Source organism: Macrobrachium nipponense, chromosome 11 (assembly GCF_015104395.2).
Source record: "Macrobrachium nipponense isolate FS-2020 chromosome 11, ASM1510439v2, whole genome shotgun sequence".
Classification (NCBI taxonomy): domain Eukaryota; kingdom Metazoa; phylum Arthropoda; class Malacostraca; order Decapoda; family Palaemonidae; genus Macrobrachium; species Macrobrachium nipponense.
Genome location: NC_061087.1, coordinates 12,014,435 through 12,037,942, shown reverse-complemented (window position 1 = coordinate 12,037,942; position 23,508 = coordinate 12,014,435). Strand labels below are relative to the sequence as shown.

The following is a 23,508-nucleotide window of genomic DNA, read 5'->3' as shown; positions in this document are numbered from 1 at the left end:
CAGTACCTAAGTTTAAACCTTATGAAATTTATACTAAATATCCGATACTGAACAAAAGCAAAAGATTCTGTGGTGGTATAATGCTACCAAGATACCAAATTCTTAACATTTGAATTAGTTTTGTATAAATCATTAATCTAGTATGTTTATTTATTTTAACCATGTGGGCACACTATTATTTGGGAGCTATATAATAAAGATTATCCTTCCCCCTTAAATGGAAAGGACAATTTTGAATAAAGAAAATACCACTGTGTTTCTGCATTTTAAATAATTACAAAAAAATACCTCTGAGATTCTAACTTTCATAAGTACACGAGTTTTAAAACTTATGAAATTTATACCAAATATCTGATACTGAACAGCAGTCTCTGATACCACTAGCAAAATATCATAATCAGTTTTCAAGAATACTGAACAAAGCAAAATATTGTCATGTTATAATGCTTATATGAAACCATATCATTATATTTGGTCTCTATAATACACACTCTTAACACTTAGTTTCAAATAAAAACATCATTCCCTTTAGATACCACATAATGACAAGCAAATATAGAAGTATCCCTGTATTCACAAAGGGCACCAACTTCCATCTGAGAATAGAAATCCGTAGATTTTCCATTGCTCTTTTATCATTATTTTTAATTTTATATGATCCAACTGTTGTCTTAATAACAATTTATGGGTGACAGTGTAGTAACTACGAACAGATTTTTACAAGTGCAGTAATGGTTAACTGGGTTCTATTCATAAATATTAGGATGACACAGACACTTGTAATAGAAACCTAGCTTTTAAAAGCCAAAATACCAACACAGCAAGAAAAATTTCTATACCCAGGCTCTGAATGTGGGAGATAGGGTGAGCAAGTATGGAAATATGGAACAATATGGAATATAAAAAGGATTTTAGGTACCTATATGAAGGTGTGAGAAAGAATGTTGGCACCTATGGAAGAGTACAATGATCCTCCCTTGCTTGGCATCTGCATCAAAGACCTCAGAGTGACGGTCACTGGTAAGGAAGTGATAACAACCCATTGATGCTTGAAGAAACCATTAAACAAGGTTTCTCATGTAAAGTTCTTCTAATCCATAAGGCTTTTATACCATTTGTCAATCCTTGGGCATTATTCAATCTTTGGTGCTGTAATAGCTCTTTACAGTTTATTGTGTCCTACTTATCTTCTTTAGAATCCCTCACTGCATAAGTGAACAAGTACATAATCACTAAAACACTGAAACCTAAGAGCAGGGGTAGCCCATTTCAGCCACCGTTTCAGCGCCAAAAATTTCAGCGACAGCTGTTTCAGCGCCAAAGGTATAAAGAAGATACATAAGTTTTAATTATGATACTAATAATTTCATAACAAAGGAAAATGCTTTGAACAATTATTCCAGGAATCAAAATATTTAATTAAAGCGCACATACTGATTCTAACACAAATACATTTATCTAAACGAAACTTTCTGGGAATCATTATTTTATTGACTAAAATTACACATACTAATTCTAATATGAATAAATAATGAAGTTAAAAAAAGTCCAAAATACAAAATTCAGGAAATTTTATTAAGTTATATGCAATAGCTTGCAAATACTTTACCTCATTTCTGTTGCCACAAGCGGATACAACTTTAAATATTCTTTCGTCTGTCTTTCTGTACTTCAGTAACTTTAGTTGTGGCTCAAGACCAGCTGTAAGCCTTTCGAAATATTCATCACGTCCTTTTTGGACTCGTTTCAGCGCATCAATGAAATTCCAAATTGTTGGACGCAACACTCCTAGCTCTGCACGCAGCTTTCTGTCTGTTCACCACTTCAGCATGGTTATTAATTCTATCTTTTCCTTGAAGCATTCTTTGAAACATGTTCAAAATATCTGTGGAAAACAATAGTACTCTTCTCCCAATTCCTCTCCGGTATGGATAACCAATGTAGTTGCCTTCAAACCAATTCAAAAGCGGGACTAGTTCCTCACGAAAGTGCAATGGTAAAGCCTTCACATGACGGTAAAGGTCACTAATTGGGACAAATGAGAGCTAGCATCATTTTTACCCGTAGAGCACTGCTTATCTATTAGGCAGCTGGCCAAGAGCAGCACAAGACATATTTTCCAAAGATTTGTTGATTAGAGTACTTGTTGCTTAGTAAGTGTTCCGGCTCTCTGACGTGCATACATTTCCACCCTTTCGACTTCTACTGCCACTGCAGATGTTGGATGGGTGTGATCATTAATTTTCCTTACAACTGCTTCTTCTAATGTATGAATTCTAGCACATCTACCATCTTAATGACATATCCATATATCCATCATGGCAGAATTTTGCTCATCCTCTCTGACTTTGAATTGTTTGCTCCATGGTTTACAAAATACTAAATTTAGCAGTAAAATTCTGTCGTTATAAATCACGATTAACAACTGACTATACAGAAAGTCATTAAGTTTCCTTTAAAATTTCAGTAAAGCGACTGTAATCATTAAAAACATCAAATGGTGGTTTGGTGCTGAAATTATACAAACTACTTGATTATTCTTAACTGCTGGCTTAAGACAGAGATGAGAGAGCCATCCAAACAATATGAGAACCTCATGAGAGAGAGAGAGAGAGAGAGAGAGAGAGAGAGAGAGAATTTATTCTGGCGCTGAGACGGCTGTTGCTGAAATTTTTGGCACTGAAGTGGCCACACCAAATCGTCGGCGCTGTAAAGGCAGCACTGATTGTACCCTACCCCCAAGAGTAAGAGTATATTTTTCACACAAATTTACTTATGTCATCAAAGCAACTTTTTGAGATTTTCTACAAAACTATTATCTAGAAAAAATTTTCCTAGTCCTTGCTGGGATTCCTTCTGTTTAACATACTACATGATTTGCAATATTTCTTCATATAAACCAACTGCAATATCTTCAACAAAAATGTTACTAACACTGGGAATTTTAAAAATTTCTGGAAGTCACGTTCAATTCATGCTATTACAATCTACTTAAAAGATTCCTCATTTACATTAGGTCTTGTTCAAAACCTGGGAGTTTTAGAACACGCAGCATACAGCACTGCTTTTTACCTGTTGTGTGTAAAAATCAGTCACTTAAAGACTTATCAGGCTTTTCTACTTTCTGGATGTTTTAAATTTTATGTTTAAAGAAAAAAACTTGTTAGTTATGATGCTTGCTTTTATATAACTTCAGGAAATACCCGCTTGAATGATTTACTATAAATGAAATATGATTTTTACTACATTCTAACTATCTGAAGCATAAATTGTTTTTAACATTCATAATCTTGGTGATAAACGACAATTCTGCACCTACTACACATTTAATTTGGTTCACCAAAGTTTGTACTATCACCTTCCTACCATTCTTGTCAAGGAAGACAGGCTTAAACTTTTCCATGACAATCTAAATAACCAAAAATTCGGCAGGAAAATCAGGAACACGCCAAAGCAATAAATCATGCAATGATTGTTTTTCTATGGAATTTTATACATGCCGAATTAAAAGATCAACCTAGTCTACTGTAATTCCTAGTAGTATATATAGTTTCTTATTTAAGGATTAATAACTTCTCTTAGTTTTTGCAATGAATTTGTATGAACAAAGTAAATGTAAAGAATTTTAACTTTGTCAACCCTCAATACAAAAGTCCCAAATTCTTTGTCCAAAACCACAGTAGTACCACATCCCATATTATCTACAAGCAGTTTTAATATACACTGGCATGAGAATCATCACTTGTCAACAGAACACTACTACACTATATTTAATTTCACCACCTCTCTCACAGTTCTCAAGTGATTTCTTTCTCAATGCCAGTGAGAGAAACAGACACACAAAAGACTAAGATACTGGAACAGCTTTTAAAATGTCTAACAAGACAAACAAAGGCCCAACAAATCTTTACCCAAAAGCAAAAGTGAACATGTTTAAGAAGAAAAGTATGCACATTAAAAAATATTTCTTATCTCAAAGTAATTTTGATACTTTTACTTAGACATATTCACTTAATCCTTGTAATTAAAACATGTCACCTGGGACCAAATTTTGTGAAAACTAATATGTGTATTTTGAACACTATAGTGAATCCATAAAGAGACTACTAAGATCAGTTGTCTCCAAGTCATGTCCAATATGAAACATGAATAATTTCTCATATAATAAAGATAAACTACTAAATGATGACATGTTTTATATACAGAAGACAAGTGTTTCAGCAATTGTGATGAGGCAGATGCCAGTGAAGTGATGGTGCGAGCTTCACTCCCCGGGGCCACACCATGGTCACGGCACCTTTAGAGGGCGGTGGAGGTAGTTTCACAGGTTGCTGGGACTGTTGTGCAGGTACTGCAGTGGAGATAACACTGAGGCCTGAGCCCACCACAGTACCTACACCACCACCACCACCACCATCTACACCACTACTGCTTTTAGTAGGAGATGTGGTAGTGGTAATGCTAAAGGCATTAGTGTCTGAGGCCCCAGTGCTGCTGCTGGTACAGGAGACAGGCAAAAGGTCTGGGCGGAGTTCCTCCATATCATGGCTATGAGTGAGCACTTGGGTTGGGCGGCCACCTTCGCCTAACAAAGTTCCATTTTACAAGTTATTGGCTTATGTAATAAAAAGTACATGCAGTACAATTCCTTGATATTTTTGTAGAATGCTAAATTTCTGAGTAAAAAATAATTATTATGGCACAGTACACTTAAGTTACAATGAAAAGAAAACTTCATGAAAAGCAACAAGCCCAGTTTATGCAAGGCTGCACAAACAGATCCTACATTATGCCACTATTCACTGAAGTCACCAGCAACCTACAGTGCTATAATACAAGCATCTTACCTTGCCTACTACAAATCTAATTTTCTTGAGAACAGCAGACCTTGAATAAAATAATGTTTTCTAGTAACCTCATAAATTCTGGTACATGAAAAAATGTGGGAGATTTTAGTCCAAGAGAGAACATCAACCTCATGCAAAAAAAAAAAAAAAAAAAAAAAAAAAAAAAAAAAAAAAAAAAAAAAACAGAAAAACTAATACTGAAGTCTGTTAGGTAAGTGGAGATACACATATTTTACTATGACGTACTCAGTGCGCATTTACTGTAAATATTCTCCAGCATTCAAACATAACACTCAAAAGGTAATACAAGTATTTTGAAATAATATTTCAAAACAAATTTATTCCTGCAAAGTGACCTTTTGAAAAGGAAACTAAAGCTATCAATACTCTGTTAATACAGAACATTAAATTTATTATATGAACAGTGGTCTTGCTGAAAACATAGAATTTAATAGATTTTCAAACTACAATACTTGTTTGAATTACTGCATTTTACCATGAATTATAAAAATTTCATATCTAGCATACTTCAGCATTACAGTAGTTGGTTAAAAGGTTATGCTTCCAGACCTTTCACGGCCTCAAGTTCCTGTTCTAATTCCTGAAGAAAAACAAGTGCACTGACTGTGTTGCTCCCTGCATGCAATGGACAAAAATTCATGTTCACATCAATCTTTGACTCAAAGCAATTTCTCTAAGCCTTCATTAGACTACACGACATTATTGGCCAACACACCTTAGTGCATATGCATAAACAATCAATCAGATTTAGCAATAAAGGGAAACCTTTTAGAAGAGTACTTCAAAACACTACAATATTTATTAAAAAACATAAATAGCAAAAAAAAAATAAATAAATAAATAAATATGCAGTATGTGTACTGGCCAGATATGGATAAAAGTTCATTCTCAACAGCAGATATATAAATTTTAGTAGTATACAGTATTTCTGCAATGAAAAATACTCATGAGAAGAAGGGTATAGAAAATAGTTAAAACAGTTTAACCAGACAACCATGCTACAAATTATAACTAATGGTGCTTGGGTTTTTGAGCATCTATATATACTTCATGTCCTGTTTCAAGAAGTCACATTTGGCCAGGCTAAGAGAAAAACATTTTGAACACATCACACAGAAGTAACTATCTCCAAGTGAGTGCTGAAGCAACAATGAAGACCAGAATAAAGAGGAGTCTTAGGATGTTTGGAAATAACAAGACCAATGGTAGAACAGGGGCCTTGAACAGAGTAATTAAGACGAAACACAACATAAAAAGATGTGGATAATATCTAAATCAACACATTTATACAACTGAGATAAAAAAATAACTTCAAACCCTGAGATGGAAAAATACTTTCAAACCCTGAGATAAGGTAATTTCCTATACACATGTCTAAGAATCTGGATTACATTAAGCCATAAAAGAAAGATTGAATTTTATTAGACATAAAAAGTAGTTTAACCAGACATTCAAAAAGTCTCAACTCTATGACTGCCTAAAAGGGTTGGATTGAATAAAAGAACAGAATTATCTATATTTAAAAAAAAAAAAAAAAAAAAGTATAGCTTTGCAGAAACTTGAAACTGGATAGATTAAGAATGTTTAAGACAAAATCTCCTACACTGAAATTTTGGAATTCACATTATGCATATTTTACTATTAATGTTGTAAAAACTTAAATTTGTTCACAAGTGGGTAATTATAAATAGGTATATGTCCAGTTCTCCGAAGGGCTAACACCAGTAAATTGAAGCAAAAGACAAAAAAATTCATGAAATTATCAAAAATGTTTGTCTGGTAAAAATTGAATAGTTAATAAAAATCAGACGTTCCTGAGCAGATCATACCAAAAATGCTTGCACTGTATTTGCTCCCCCATACACTCAGAACTTATCAGATAAAACCTCTCCATCTGACAGGAAGTTATAATTTCTCACAGAAGCAAGATCATTGTAAGTACTTTGGGAGTACGTTCAAGTACTTTCTTTTATTTGCCACAAGCAGAATCCACTGGGGTACTCGCACAGCTGTACCACTTAAAATTTAATCTCACTAAACTTCAAATATCACCAGCCTTAAAAAGATCTAATGTGCTATTCAGTCCAAGTTGATACCCCCATCTTTAAAATCTTTGTCCCTCCAAATGAAGCAAAACTAATTCACAAATGTATAAACTGGTGGGCAAAAACATTTTTCCAACAGCGAAATACCTATCGTCCTCTTTGTGTACATCAAGAGAAAAATAGAATTATAACCATGAAACTTCCAACATCAAAATTCCTTCAATATCAGGGCACCTCACACATATTGCTATCTAGGAGCAGTTCAAATCATATGTATGACAGAAACTAGTCAGTTTCCAACATATATTATGTAAAATAATTGATCAAAATAGAGATTCAATAGAGCAACCATGAATTATATGGAAAAAAAATTTTAAATTCAACACTGCTACATAATGCTTAAGTCAAAATCAACTGCTTGCTAACAACAAGACATATATGCTCTTTAAAGTTTTAATTTATTCTTTGTATAAGTGAAGCAATGATTTAGCTATAGTGATGTGTGTATAGAGCAACTGCAAAAATAAATAATCACAATGCAAAGCTAAAATTTAAAGTGTAAAAATGTGAAAAAATGCAACATTGCAAAGCCAATTGAAACCAAATTGAGAATACTGTAATGGTAATATAACTAAAAGTCTCCTTAGTAAAACCATCACCTCAATTGAAACTAATCAAGTATAAAATATATAAATTGAATAACAAAATTTAGTTATAACATTTTATAAACTAACACAAATAAATTTCATCTATAACTTTAAATTAACAACTATATTCTACTTTAATGATTAAATATACTGGTATATAAAATGCCATTCCAAGAATAAAGCCACAATTACTGTATTCATTGAAGTCTTTTCAGCCTTGAAACCAAAATATTTTTAGCTTCATATTTACAGTAGTACATGGAATTCCCACACTAATTTCAGTATTTTTTCAGTCTCTCATGGAATTTACAGTTACATACAAGTAAACCTGTTATCATCATTGACAATATTTTACACTAAAGAGCCAGTTGTGTAATGGGCACTCTCTTGTCTCCTATAAAAAAAAGCTGGTTCACTTAAGGTAGATTTCTTGGATGAGCTCAATGCTTACAAGACGTTTGTTTGGCAGCCGCTGATTGGCTGGTACCAGGAGGTAGGCAGCTCCCAGCCAATTAGCGGCCGCCAAACAAACGTCTTGTAGGCATAGGGCTCACCCAAAAATCTACCTTATGTGAACCAGCTATAGTGCAATTACTGCCTGAACTAAAGTCATGATCTAGACCTTCATACGGTCTTTTCTCCATGGTTTTCTAGCCTTTCCAAGTGGTAGTCACACACCATATCCATAAATGCTGGTTCCTTTCCCTTTGCAAACATATACCATACCAGTTGATTTTCAACCTCTTAACAGTGCCAATTTCACCAACTTCAATTATAATTAAAACTTCCCAACTTGCTCCATTCCTTCGTAAAATCCTATATTTTGTAAATACGTACAGTGGTACCCCAGGATACGAAATTAACCCGTTCTGAGGTGGCCTTCGCAACCCGAGTTTTTAGTATCTTGAACTGGATTTTATGTGTAGATTGCCTAATTCGTTCCAAGCTCTATAAAAACACGACAGTAAATTTTATAATAAAGCTAAATTGACCAATAAACAATGAAATACAACAATTTGGACCATTCAATACCTAACTTAAACTACATATATACTACATACCTTTAAATAAAGTGTATTAGTGTACATGGTATACAAGAAATACTGTTCATGCATACATACATATGTAGTAAAATGTGGAACCTTACCTTTCGAGTGAGGCAATCTCCGAAAGTGGCGACAGAGGAGGACAAATGGCAGAAAACTTGTAGGTACACTTAAACTTTACGAAACACATTAAACAAATGGCACAAAACTTTAACACTTTACAAAAAAAATAAATAAATTTTTTTATTTTTTATTTTTACATCTTTTTTTACTTTTTTATACTTTATATATTTTTTTTTTTTTTTTTTTTTTTTTTTTTTTTTTTTTTTTTTTTTTTTTTTTTTTTTTTTTTTTTACAAAATTTCAATTTCTTCACTACCGAATGGATGCCAGTCCTTTTACAGAATTTATCAAACCACCCCCGAGAAGCCTTGAAGTCTGGGGTTACTGTCGTCTTCTGCCTGGGCAATCAAATTGCCGAAAATAGCGCTGGCCTTCTGGCAGATTGCAGTCTCAGTTATCGTATCGCCAGCGATTTCTTTGTCCTCAATCCATAGAAGAAGCAGCCTCTCCATCTCATCATGCACGTGGCTCCTCTTGTTGGACAAAATAGTCACACCCTTGGAAGGTGTAGCTGCATTGATGGCTTCCTTCTGCTTAAGGATGGTGCCTATCGTCGACGGATTTTGGCCGTATTCCTTAGCGATCACACTACCACATGCCAGCTTCATACTTTTTAATTATCTCCATTTTTGTCTGCATAGAAAGCACCCTCTTCTTTCCGTGAACTTCAGCAACTTTCTTGGGACCCATGACTATATACTGTACGTAATCAAGTTATGCAGTATACTAATTAAGTTCTCACACAACACGATGAAGTACAACAAAATCACTAACACGAATTTACGTTAACAAACAAAATCATAAATGTGAACGAACGAATTCCGTGTGCGTACAATAACGCTGGTGCGAAGCAATGGCTGAAGAAGAACGCTTTTACGTAGAGCACGATGGGAGAGATGCTGACCAATAGGAGAGCAGGATCTTATGGGGGTGACTAGCATCAGGAACCAATGGGAGAGTAGGAGGATGGTGGCGAGTCTACTCAATTGGCGGCGAGCGAGTTTTAAAATTGTTCTTGGTGGTCCAGGTGAATCTCGGGACTTTACAGCAACAACCTTTTGTAACCTGAATTATTTTTGTATGTAGAGCCCAAAAAATCTTTGTATTTGCTTTCGTAACTTGAATTTTTCGTAAGCTGGGACTTTCGTATGTCGAGGTACCACTGTACTGTGGTTACTGTTTACATAAGTACAGATCTTGAATGTCTCATAAACTGCTACCAAATTTAATAATGGTACATTTTTACTTAACAGCAGTCAACTTCATCTAAGATGTTGCTACTCTTCCCCCTTAATTCCCTCTAAAAACAAGTTTCATAAGTTTTCAAGGTAGGGAGTTCCCTATCTCCTCCAAGGCCTCTCATCCATTTCTACACCTTTCCTTTTGTATTTCAGGCATTACACATCCCTTACTCCTTTTACATTTTGCATTCCTGGACATCTTGCTTCTTTGTCTAGCAAGAGGAGCCACGTGCACGACGAGATGGAGAGGCTGCTTCTTTTCTGGATAAAAGACAAAGAAATCGCTGGCGATACGATAGCAGAGATGGCAATCTGCCACAAGGCCAGCGCTATTTTCGGCGATTTGATTGCCCAGGCCAAAGACGACGGAGGAGAAGGGACATCGACACCAACCCCAGACTTCAAGGGTTCTCATGGGTGGTTTGAAATATTCCGGAAACAGACTGGCATCCATTCGGTGGTGCGGCATGGGGAGGCGGCCAGCTCGGACACGAAAGCGGCCAAAGCCTATATTAAGACGTTCGACGAGATGACGATCAATGAAGGCTACAGTTCTCAGCAAGTCTTCAACTGTGATGAGACTGTCCTTTTTTGGAAAAAAATGCCTCGTCAGATGTACATCACGGAGGAAGAGAAGAAGCTACCCAGGCATAAGCCTATGAAAGACAGGCTTACGCTCGCACTTTGTTCGAACGCCAGTGGGGATTGCAAGGTGAAGCCCCTACTTGTGTATCATTCGGAGACTCCTTGAGCCTTCAAGGCCCACAAAGTGCTAAAGGAGAAGCTTCCAGTGATGTGGAGGGCTAATGCGAAAGCCTGGGTAACAAGACTTTTGTTCACCGAGTGGGTAAATCTGTGTTTCGGCCCGACAGTGAAGAAATTCTTGGAAGAGAAGCGCCTTCCTCTGAAATGTCTGCTGTTGTTGGACAATGGCCCTGCTCACCCTCCTGGCCTCGGGGAAGATATCCTAGCAGAGTATTCTTTTATCAAGGTTCTTTATCTTCCGCCTAACACCACCCCTCTCCTCCAGCCCATGGACCAGCAAGTGATATCGAACTTCCAGAAGCTGTATACGAAACATCTTTTCAAGCGACGTTTCGACATCACCAATACCACAAACCTCACCTTGCATTAATTTTGGAAGGAGCATTTCGATGTTGTGATATGCATCTGACTCATCGATCAAGCTTGGCAGGAGGTTTCGAGGCGAACCTTTAATTCTTCGTGGAGGAAACTGGCCTATTGCCGTATCCGCCCGAGACTTCAAGGGATTCGATGTGGGCAAAGCTGGTGCAGATTCAGAAACAGTTGACGAATTTGAAACTGTTTCGCAACCAGAACTTGACGAGACCGTTGCACTCGGCAAGTCCATGGGGCTGGTCGTCAACGAGAACGACATCAATGACCTTCTCAAGGAGCACCAAGAGGAGCTTACGACGGATGACCTGAAGGAGTTGGAGGCCATGCAACATAACATCGTTCAAGAAGAGTTCTCAAGCAGCGGCGAGGAGGAGGAGGACGACCCTATGACAACAGCAGAAATTAAGGATGCTCTAGCTGCTTTTCATAAAGTGTAATCATTTGTAGAAAAGACACCCCGAAAAGGCTTACACAGGTCGTATGCTTGCGCAGTTCTATGACGTTTGCCAGAGTCATTTCAAGAACATTGTGAAAAGTAGGCAGAAGTAATCTTCCTTGGATAGTTATTTTTTAAAGAGGCCTTTAGGAGTAAGCAAAAAGGAAGATCCAGTTCATACTACGAAAAAACAGAAAGTTGAAAGTGGTAAAGAAATTAAAATTTTGTAAAAAAAAAAAAAAAAAAAAACTTAAAGTATAAAAAAGTAAAAAAAAAAAATGTAAAAATAAAGACAAAAAAAATTTAATTCTAAGTTTTTTGTAAAGTTAAGCGTTACGGTTTTGTTAATGTGTTTCGTAAAGTTTAGTCTGTTTCCTGACATTTTTTAATGTGTTTCGCAAAAAGTGTACGTACGTACTAACAAGTTTTCTGCTGTTTGTCCTCCTCCTCTGTCGCCACTTTCGGAGTTTGCCTCACTCGAAAAGTAAGGTTCCACATTTTACTAAATACGTACGTATGTACGTACAGTATTTCTTGTATACCATGTACACTAATACCCTTTATTTACAGGTACTATGTAGTACATATTAGTAGTACGTATTAAGTTAGGTATTGAATGGTCCAAATTGTTGTTATTTCATTGTTTATTGGTAAATTTAGCTTTATTATAAAATTTACTAGGGTGTTTTTGTAGGGCTTGGAACGAATTAGGCAATTTACATGTAAAATGTGGTTCAAGACACGAAAAGCTCAGGTTATGAAGGCCGCCTCAGAACGGATTAATTTCGTATGACGAGGTACCTCTGTATGCCTTTTACATATATTTTTATATCAAAACTCACTTTCTGAACCAGTATGTTTCAAGTAACTGTATAGACAGAAAAATTTATAGAAAAAGTCAGTTTATAAACCAGTATATTTAACCAAGTAACTACAGTATGTAAAAACATGTATCATTACAACAATTCTGCTATAACACATAAATTTACCAAACTACAATTTTAAATTCTTAATATATTACTATATGCTTAGTTATAAATAAACAATATCTGAAAAATCTGTAAATTATATTCTAAATCAAAGTTAAAAGTAAAACTGCACCAAACAATGTAATCAAATTCAACACAATCAAAAGTTACCTGCACTGTACTGAGTGTATTGTTGATACTGCGGATGGAAGTTATGTATGGCATCCGTCATGATATCTTTTGGGTTCATGGTTTCCTGTTGGAAAAAAAAAGTTTAAGAAAACCAATGTGTAAATCCCTCCTTTGATACCAATTATCATCTTCAGCAGTATTTTACCTAACATTAAAATTATTCCTCGATACAAATGAGTTTCACTCCAAGAGTTCATTTGTTCTCAGTTCAATAGTTAGTTTATGCATCCAGCATGGTTACAAAGTTTTCTATGAAAAAAAACTCTGGTTTGTACATAAAATAGTTAATAATATACAAAATTCTTTTAAAATTTCCTTAAAATAGTGGCAACAAGATGTAAGTGAAACTAATTTCAGTCCAATGTGGTTAAGTTAGCATCCAACAGATAATTAGCCTACATATCTAGCACAGTAAAGTAGAATATGTTAAAATTATATCAATGTTCATGAAGTAATGCTCTTTTCCTTGAAAAAGGGACAATGAAATAGATGAAATAAATTCTCATAACACACATATAGTACAATTTCCCGTTTTGACATATTTTACTTCTTGACTCCTTTAGTCTCTTTGATTTTCTACATCTCAACTTCATGCCTCACCAAAAATTACCTTCCATTATATTACACTGCTTCTGTCTTCCCTCTTAACTACAAGATAATCCATCTGGCTCTGTTTTCTACCACTCTCATATACTACTAAATGATGATCCACCTTCACAAAGCAAGTGTTATACAGGCTGATTCAAAACTCGGTGCCATTTTCCAGCTCATACTCTCCATCTTCACTCCATATCCATGTCGACTCTACTCAACTCTACCATTCATATTTGCCCTTATTATTTTCTCTCCATCCTTATCATTCTAATTGTTATTTGGTGCTTTTTGTTTTCTCTCAACTGTGTTATCTTTACTTCCTAAGATGGGGGCTTAGTGCTTCTTAGCACTACATCCTGAGGTTCAATTTTGCTTACAGTAATGAACAAAAAGCACCTATTCTTGTTAAGAAAAAAAAAGCTTAAAGTGCCTCTTACCATATACTAATTACATGGGCTCCTACACACCACTGAGTGGCAGAGACAAGAACTAACCTTAAATGTTGCTATGAAATTTGAAATTCTGCCATAATCTTACAGTCTGCTCTTATTTAAAACAAAAATGTAAATACACACACATGAACATTTGTATCCTTAAAAGTATGGAACTTGAACATTCAATATATTCAAGTACTTGGTATTGCAGTGCTTAATATGAATTTTATCAATCCTGTCTATTCCATTTCCAAGACATTTCTACTTTCAACCCAGACATGTGAACTTAGCCGCAAAATTCTCTAACTTTCCCAGTTATTCAAGAATTAGAGACTTGGGTCAACACATCAGAAGTTATGCTTGCCCTGTCCTCCATACAGACCACAAACTTAGGTGTATTTTGTTCCACTGCAGTTAGCCTTAGCTGATCAATAACACTCAGAGATAGAACTTTCTCTTTTCAGATCAATAGAATAAGCAGTTTTAAAACAAAACTCTGAAAGAGGCTATATCTATAGGTACACAATTGCAAATCTGATAACGATGTTATGGTCACTAGTTGACAAGATTTAAGTTTACATTTCCAGTAAATATAGCATAACCAAATTTCCTACAACCTTTGCATAATTACTTTTAATACTATTATCTCAAATGTAACTTACAGCCAAGTCACAAAAATGAATTGCTGCAAATACATATCACACATTACCCAAACAACTACTATGCTTCAGTAACAAAAATAAGAATATTCATTTACATAAATACCTTTAGGGATGACGAGATGCTTTGCATTGTTACTGATCTTCCAGGTCCTGTTCCATTGAAATCACCATAAATCTGGTAAGGGAATGCATATCGAAGAGCTACAGAAGCGAAGAACATCTCAATACAGATGATAAAGTTCTGATAACCTGCAGACACTGTACCTGTGTTGAGATCTGGGTTACCTTGGATTATTTCAGCCTTTTCAAGGATGGCCAGTAACACACCTGTAAAATAGAAATGTTAAAAAATAGACATATTTTCTATGCCTTTCAAATATAATTCATTATGCAAATATCTAACAGGTGTAAGTTTTTAATTTATGACTTTTGAACTCTTTAAGACTCACGCTTTTACACAATTGTAACTAGTTACAACAAAATATTCCATTCACAAGATTATACAGACAGTCCTCAATCACGAAACTTTCTTTTCCTTTTATTGGTAATCTTTGTTCTCTGAATCATTAAGACCTTAATTTACTTAATTTTCCACAACAATTACCAACTGTAGATGCAATGAAAGAACTGGCATTATCAAGTCTGTTTGGAGTATATTTCAGACGCACACATAGTGAAGTTTAAAAGTAATTAAAAATAATTGTACTAACAATTTCCATTCTTTTGGTATAACTGAATATGTCTCGGGTAACTATTTGGTACCAAATTAATTAAGTTTGACTTAAATATTAATGGAAACAAGCTAAACTGAGGACTGCCTGCACATATAATTATGTAAGTACTTACCTTGCCAAAATGACAAAAAAATGACAGACTTGATTGTAAAGAACTTAAGAACAGGTTCAAATGGTTGCAAAAGGTCTCTAGTTGCAAAATAAAACAAAAAAAGGCTATACAGAGCCAGTGATACAGATATGTTGTATATAATTGTGATGTACAAATATCCTCCTTCAGGGCTGTGAATGAAAGCAAAAAATTTAACAAAATTAGTCCACTTTTTATAATAGTTATTTTCTAGCATCAAAACTAAATAGGTTCTGAAGTAACTTTAGATGAGAATTAGAACATTTTTTATCCTTAGAGCTAAGTCCTCCAGTTAGGAAAAGCAAACTATCATATGCATGCAACTCTTAGGCAGTCCAATTGTTAAATCTTAAAATGACACTTAAATTATTCATAAATACATACTTATGTGTGTTATACAACTTTAACCAGAGTTCAGTGAAAGTACAGCTTTTCTAATATAACTTGCAACAACCTTTCACCTACTAATAAATTATCGAACGCTTCCTATTCTTACAAATATTTTTTTTCAATGTACATGAATACCATGTATATTACGCAACCTACTCAACAACTCATTTTAATATAAAAATAGATATGCAAATAGAAACACATGTTAAACATTCACATTCTAAATGAAACCATCTCTCAAAAAAATAACTATGAAAAAATCCGCATTTAGTTTCTACCACAGTAAAATTTACCCGGTTAAAAAAAATTCAAGTGTAAATGACTAATAAAACAGTTTAACAGCTGTAATTTAACCTGGTTTTACAATTTCTAAAAGAAATGAGCTTAACCATAAAATACATTAGCTTTTTCAGTCTAATTTTTAATAAATCATGTACCAATCAACCAAATGTACTCTGAATCCAGGATTTAAAATAAAAGGTAAAAATGCAGTAAAAATGATTAAAACTCATTTAACTTGCAGATACATATTAGTATTTTGGCATATTTTACTGGCCATTCTGCCTTAGACTGCACTGCCTTTTTTTTTTTTTTTTTATCCTGGTACTTTCTGACAACTTTGCCACTCCTAAAAACAAGTTTTCCTTATCTAAAAGAAACCATGATTATCCCAAAAAATAAATTTAGATTGCAAAATTTATAATTCTCTGTGTAAATTCAGACTTTTGAGAAATAAATATACCCATTTAAATCTAAATCAGATACTTCAAGAAATCTTGTACAAGAAACTACATATTGTTCTACTTTTTATGAAATACAGTAATAATGTATCATCACTCACATTATCAAAATAGCTTGTGTGTTACTTTAAATGTAAACACCACATGTATTTTCATTCAATTTTTTATATAAATGATATTTAAAAGCTATAAAATATTAAAACACAATGTCAAACTTTATGATTATGGTATTAACAAATTTTCAGGTATAATGTCTCAGCTGTTAGTTATACAGAATTTGCTTTTGGATAATATAGAGTAGTATAGAAAAAATGCCAAAATACTTTATATCCATCATATAAAGAAAATTGTTTTTTATTTTTTTGCCACTTTGAGAATTTACGGTAAATGCTTTCCTTTTTAATTTCTAATTTTCATTCCATGCTGGATACTTGCATAGAGGGAAAATACAAAGTTTGCATACCTCCAATCACCGTCATGATATTTTCCAAGAAACTGTAGAATAATTGTAATGAAGGCCATTACTGGTTTGACTGCACAGAACTGAAGAGTGGCTTGTTTGCAGAACCTCAAAAATCCTATGGTGTATGTTTTTCCGGCAAGGCAACAAGTCCCATACATGCATGACGACCTATCAAGAAAATATTATGACATCATAATTTTCAACTTTATTCAGTTATTAGCAGAGCATATGTCCAGTTGGGCTACAAACACAAATCTTTATTAATACAAAAAAATTTATGACACTGCTGCTATTTAATCGAATCGAGAGACTACTGCATATATCAGCCAACAAGAAATAATACATACAGCAAAGTTTATTTAATGCAATCTGAATGAACCCCTCGTTCTATAATCTTTTAGCTGGCTCACTAACACTGATATCAGACAAGAGATGAGTATGACGAAAAACATTTTTCTGAGAGCATATTTTAACGTATTTTCTATGGAAAATCCAACTAGGTGGGTTATCAGCTTCTGCTGCAACAATGCTACAAGTCAACGTCTGCCTTTACCTACTATGAACACTCACGTACAAAAATATAGAAATGTTAATACCAAAATATAAAATGAGTACTCCCTTCTCCTAAGATCTTACATGAAGATTTGTAAACTCCACAAATTTACTAGTAATTACTTTTTATTAGTACTAAAAATACTCTATATAACAGGCTAATTATTATCTTTTTTTTCACTAAACAGAGGATTAAGTTTAATTGGTTTCAAAATATTCAATAAGACTCACTTAACAAATAGAGTAAACATGGAATTACTTTTACTCTTACATTCTAAGAAATTCGGACCACCTCTCCCAATACACAAAACTTAGATGCAACATTTTATTTGTTGAACATATGAATAAAACTTTCAGCAAAGGCTATTACTATTTATTATTCCAATACACTGATAAATAAAAATAAAAAACTCAAAAAGCAGTTACTAATCATATATATAAAATCTACAAACTACTGACAAATCGCAGGCACTGAAAAAACTCTGCTCACCTGATGGGTTTTCCTCTGATTTCACTCATGATGTTGCCTTCTCCACCCAGGTACTCATAACACAGACTCAAGAAGTTGTAAATGACAAACGCTGCAGATAATAAAACAGCAGTCACTAATATTAAGTTACATTCGCAGTAATTCCTATCCATTCTATATGATCAGTTTACTTTTCATTTAAGTGTGTTCTATTATTTTCTCTGGAAGCTTCCTTGGCAAGTAACTGACTTTTTGGCATGTGATACATTTTTGTGCATTTTCAATGACAACAATAATGCACCAATAATAAGTTATAGAAGCAATATACAAATTTATTTACAAGGTTAGAATTTTCTGCTCATAAAACAGATAAGAGAATTACATACTAGATGGGAAAAATTAATGTCATGACTACAAATCTTAATGGTAACAAATTCTAAAAAGATGTAAAATAAAAAAGTTACTGTACCTTCATAGCAGTCCCTGAGGGTATCAAAATATATGTAATAGTTGTCCTTGTTGAAGAACAATAAGGAAATCCATGAATCGAATGCGTAAATTGGGACGAACAGCAGGATGCGCACAATCCATCGTTGCTCCGCTGGATTGCTGTAGAATCTCAAGTGCTGGTAGATCTGAAGAAGAAATGTATGAACGTCAATATTAACAATGACAATCTCAAAAACAGTAACAGTAAAAATATTTAATGAATGATTATACAAGCCTACTACCTACATGATCACATAGCTTACTCTCTCAAGAAGAACCTGTCGTAGTGGTCAACAATAAGATGGGTTTAAAATGAGAAAGAGAGAGTTGCCAAGCCATAATGTAGCTATACAAGCCTTGTGTATACTTTTAAAAATTTCGGTACCTCAGTTAAGAATAATATGATAACTAGGAAAAAAATCTTTTAAAACCACAGAGATGAAGGAATAGTAGGTGTGGGCCAGATGACGGCATGTAAACAAAGCGACTGAGCAAAGTGAAGCCAGAGGGAGAATGGATGGACCGACTGAATATAGAGGACCGAAGGAACTTCAAGGAAGGTTTGCAGGGTTTGCCAAGCCGTTGCTACGGCAACGTTATATCAACAGGTGGAACTGGATATCCGCAGTACCATCAAAAAGGAGAGTCCCACAGCAAGAATATAAAAAAAATAATCACGCAAACAATACCCAATATCCAGTACATCCAAAGAGACCACGCTTTTCAACCGTTGTAAAAGATAGCTCACCTCCACCAGTTTCGCAAGATCGCATCTGTAAATAACACTCACGTGTGCCTGAAAACAAACAGTACTCTGTACCTAAATCTTTCGTTCAAACCGTCAGCGGAATTCTAATAAATTAAGTGATAAAAATTATATTCCTAAAATCACACGAAGACATTACACGGCACAGAAATTACGAACGAAATATAACAACTTCCTGGAATGACATCATAAACTGGGAAGCCTAAGTTTTGGGTCCTACTTCCCTAACTAGCATAAAGGTCGAAGCCGTATACTTCTACTCTGACGCATTCTACCTAAGCATACCAAAACTTTGACTTGGAGGAGCTCGTCACCCCAAGTCTCTGTGACTGGTAGCCTCCTCCTCTAAGTCTTCTTGGCAACGCACAGACAGCCTGAAAACATTTCACTCGGGGCCCGGATGTTACCACCGCCGGCCCGCCCGCCCCAAGGACACCACCACATCCACACTCCCACAATACAAGCTCCCAGGCTATATTCAAAAGATACACACTGGCGTACGCAGTTTTTTCGTGTAACTGTTCAAATTTTAAGTAACCAATTTCAAAGAGAATAAAAGTCAAGATCATACTGCAGAAGAATTTGGACCACTCACTTCATTTACTCACGAGTAGTAATGAAAACGGTGGTATACTTAGAAGCTCAAGGGGATTAGTACATTAAGAAGACGGAGATACCCCTGAACAACAAACATTTTTCTGTTTAACTTAGTCACACCCTCAACTTAACGCCATAGTATTACATGCCTAAGAAAATAATATCAACTTAATCACAATTCAAAAACTCTGAGTGGGCAACATAATGAACACTTTCCTGATTCTTTTTAAAAGATGTTTCCAGAGGAGATAACATTTTACCCCCAAACTCAATTCAACGTTTCCAAAAACTGTGGACAGTATTCACATTAGAATATGGGCTGGGGTGCGAAAGGTCAGGGATCATATTTAGAAAAGTAATGTCTAAACAATATCTACATATTCTTCAAAACTTACTTAAGGAATCAGCTGAAAACGACTGTGATTAAGCATTTAACAGAAACACTTTGATAATAACTTGATGGCTTAATTAGCCGTAGAAAAACGTAATATCTGTGAAATCTTTGAATTAATCAATGCAGTTTTAAGTTGTACTGATTTATATATATATATATATATATATATTATATATATATATATATATATATATATATATATATATAATATATATATATATATCAGTACAACTTAAAAGTGCATTGATTAATTCAGATTTCACAGATGTTACGTTTTTCTACGGCTAATTAAGCCATCAAGTTATTAATCAAAGTGTTTCTGTTAAATGCTATATATAATATATATATATATATATATATATATATATATATATATATATATATATATATCGTGTGCGCGCACGCGCATAGCACGTAAATATATGTTTAATGAAAGCACATACCATGGGTACATAACTTTGAGAGAGAGAGAGACTGCACACACAAAATTGGCCTCCCTAACTTCTACGGTCGATGACGAGCCAAGTTACCACCCACCAAAAGATCACGAGGTGATCGGACTTATATGTCTCTGAGTAAAGCGGGAGAAGTGTGTGTGTGTGTGTGTGTGTGAGAGAGAGAGAGAGAGAGAGAGAGAGAGAGAGAGAGAGAGAGAGAGAGAGAGAGAGAGACTAAGTGTAAATTTCAAAACCCATAATGGTATCGCTAAATGATTATTAAATTTGCGCATAAATGAAATGGCAGGTGTGTCCTCCATTACAAGATGGTCGCCACAGCAACGCAACGGAAGACAAAGACAGGTGTAACTCTCGAGGCGGGACGCACTAAGTGACTAAGAGTGGGAGGCAAAATTCAACACAACTGCAACGACCCAGAAGGTATGACGAGGAATGAGAGATTTCAAGACTCACATAATTCTTATAATTGAAAATTCAGCACACCAGTTTCTGCAACTTCTCTTGACTAACCTTTTCACTCGTTTCGGTAATGTATCACCCCCAAAACATCAACCATTCCACATTTTCGTCTTATCTCACACCTTCGCATAATATTCTCTCCTCTCTCTGACTGCTAACATCACTCCATCGAAGATGAAATAAAAAAATTAATCCGACATAATACACTTACATCTAATCCGTCATTTTCCAGTTCATGAATGGCAACTCTCTCTTCGATTTTCCATATACAGAAAAATCCTTTAATAGATCAAAGCAACTTATCTCGTAGAATATACACCCTCTACATTCTCTGAGACTAACATAAGCTTTTTTTTTTTTGGCGGGGGTCGTATGTGTCACACATGCAGCTTTTACCCTTTACTTTTAAACCTCTCTCTCTCTCTCTCTCTCTCTCTCTCGTCTCTCTCTCTCTCTCTCCTCTCTCTCTCTCTCTCTCTCTTTTATATATATAGATATATATAATATTATATATTATATATATTATTAATATTAATATATTATATATATATATCTATATATGACAAAAGGTTACATTTGCGAAACATAGTGGAGATATGACCTTAGGTGATGCCTGGGGTCATCGCTATGCCGACGTTGGTTCGGTCAATTGTGCGGATTAAGACAATTGACAGAACCAACGTCGGCTTAGCGGTGACCTCAGGCATCACCTAAGGGCATATCTCACACTATATGTTTCGCAAATTTAACTTTTGTCATTCACTACTTAATAAGGGTGGAAGTCAATCCAACATAATATAGTCCTTAGCTTTAAACCAGTGTGTTTTAATGGGCCTTTTACACTTGAGACGTGTTTTAACCGAAGACTTTTATTTACACACACCCCCATATATATATACATACATACATACTACATACATATATATATATATATATATACATACATACATATATATATATATATATATATATATATATATAATATATATAATATATATATATATATAACCTGTATGTATGTGTGGGGGTGTAGTAGTTTGGTCTTGAATGGTTTGTGGATTTACACTTACGGAAGCCATACTCCATAAATACCAGATATACAAATACTAACTAGGATCGCTTATTAACGTTAGCTCTATACTGATATACTGAGAGTAAGTGGATGATATTTACAACGGGGTATGTTAATTAAGGACAGTTAGATAACTTCCAAATCTGCATCTTTTTCAGATTACAACGCTACTTTTCAGAGCAATCCAACAGTATAGCAGCTACTCGTTATACACATACACAAACACATACACAACAACTTGTGTATGAGCTAATAGACTTCACTTGAACAATTAGATTTTCAATGATCGAATTAAAGGCATTCTCTTTGACACGTAATGTAATCCACTAAGGCCGCGCTCCCAAAGGTATTCCTGAACCAGTCTCCTCTCCGATTTCTAAGAATCAGCTGTCGTGTACTTTTTTTTTTTCTTTTACGTGAGACATGCTAAAGATATCAGCCTTTGGCCATTAGGACTGGGCAAATTTACCTGCTTGACGGAGACATGAATGAGGTGGTGGCTACGAATACCAAGTACACAATTACAACAGTAGGGATCGTGTTATCAATGCCGGATTTTCAATATGACAAACCACATAACCCTCGGAAACTTTGTTCTCAGATAAACTGGACTTGCACATCAAAAAGGCAAAAAACACTAATCTTTTTAAAACATGAAAAATTTTCATATACCGTAAATGCATGGAACAATACTGATGAAAAATCTATGCACATTCTCTCTCTCTCTCTCTCTCTCTCTCTCTCTCTCTCTCTCTCTCTCTCTCTCTCTCTCTCTCTCTCTCTCTCTCTCTCTCTCTCTCTCTCTCTCTCTCTGAGGTTAAGAAAGTTGAGTGGACTTCGCAAATACCTTACTATTTACGATCAATACCGCATATATTCTGCTGTTATGGGACCGGCATATGCACAGCTGATAAAAGCCAACCTTACTCACGAAACACTAATTATACAACTGATTTCAATGTTTGTTCACATGGAATAAAACTTACACACACACATTGTGTATATTATATATATATATATATATATCTATATATAGGTATATATATATATATATATATATATATATATAATTCAAATATAAATATGTTTGAATTGGAAACTTTGAATAGGGGACGGACGCAGATCTATATCAAGACTACCCGATTCCTGGGGAAAAATAATAGTAAATTAAGTTTAATTAACACATACGAGCAATTACAACTACTGTACGCGTATACGAGCACAAACCGTATTCATAAAATTCTAATAAAGATCAAATATTACCTTTATTCCAATAAACCAGCCCCTTTCTAAACTGAGACGGGCAACGGCCATTATCACTTCACTAGGTCAGTGAACCCAAGAATTTACAACAGAAAACCCAGAAAACATGAAGACAAAAATACATTTAAAGATATTT

The 23,508-nt window shown here is 34.7% G+C and overlaps 1 protein-coding gene across 1 annotated transcript in view; it reads right to left on the bottom strand.

Annotated features, from left to right (window-relative positions):
- Positions 1–23,508, bottom strand: part of LOC135223715 (transmembrane protein 184B-like) — a 115,400-nt gene that overhangs the window by 6,123 nt on the left and 85,769 nt on the right. The window contains 7 exon segments of the mRNA XM_064262494.1: positions 4,298–4,585; positions 12,686–12,770; positions 14,500–14,723; positions 15,243–15,412; positions 16,854–17,021; positions 17,896–17,986; positions 18,344–18,509. Of these exon segments, the coding sequence (XP_064118564.1) occupies positions 4,298–4,585; positions 12,686–12,770; positions 14,500–14,723; positions 15,243–15,412; positions 16,854–17,021; positions 17,896–17,986; positions 18,344–18,509 (1,192 nt within the window).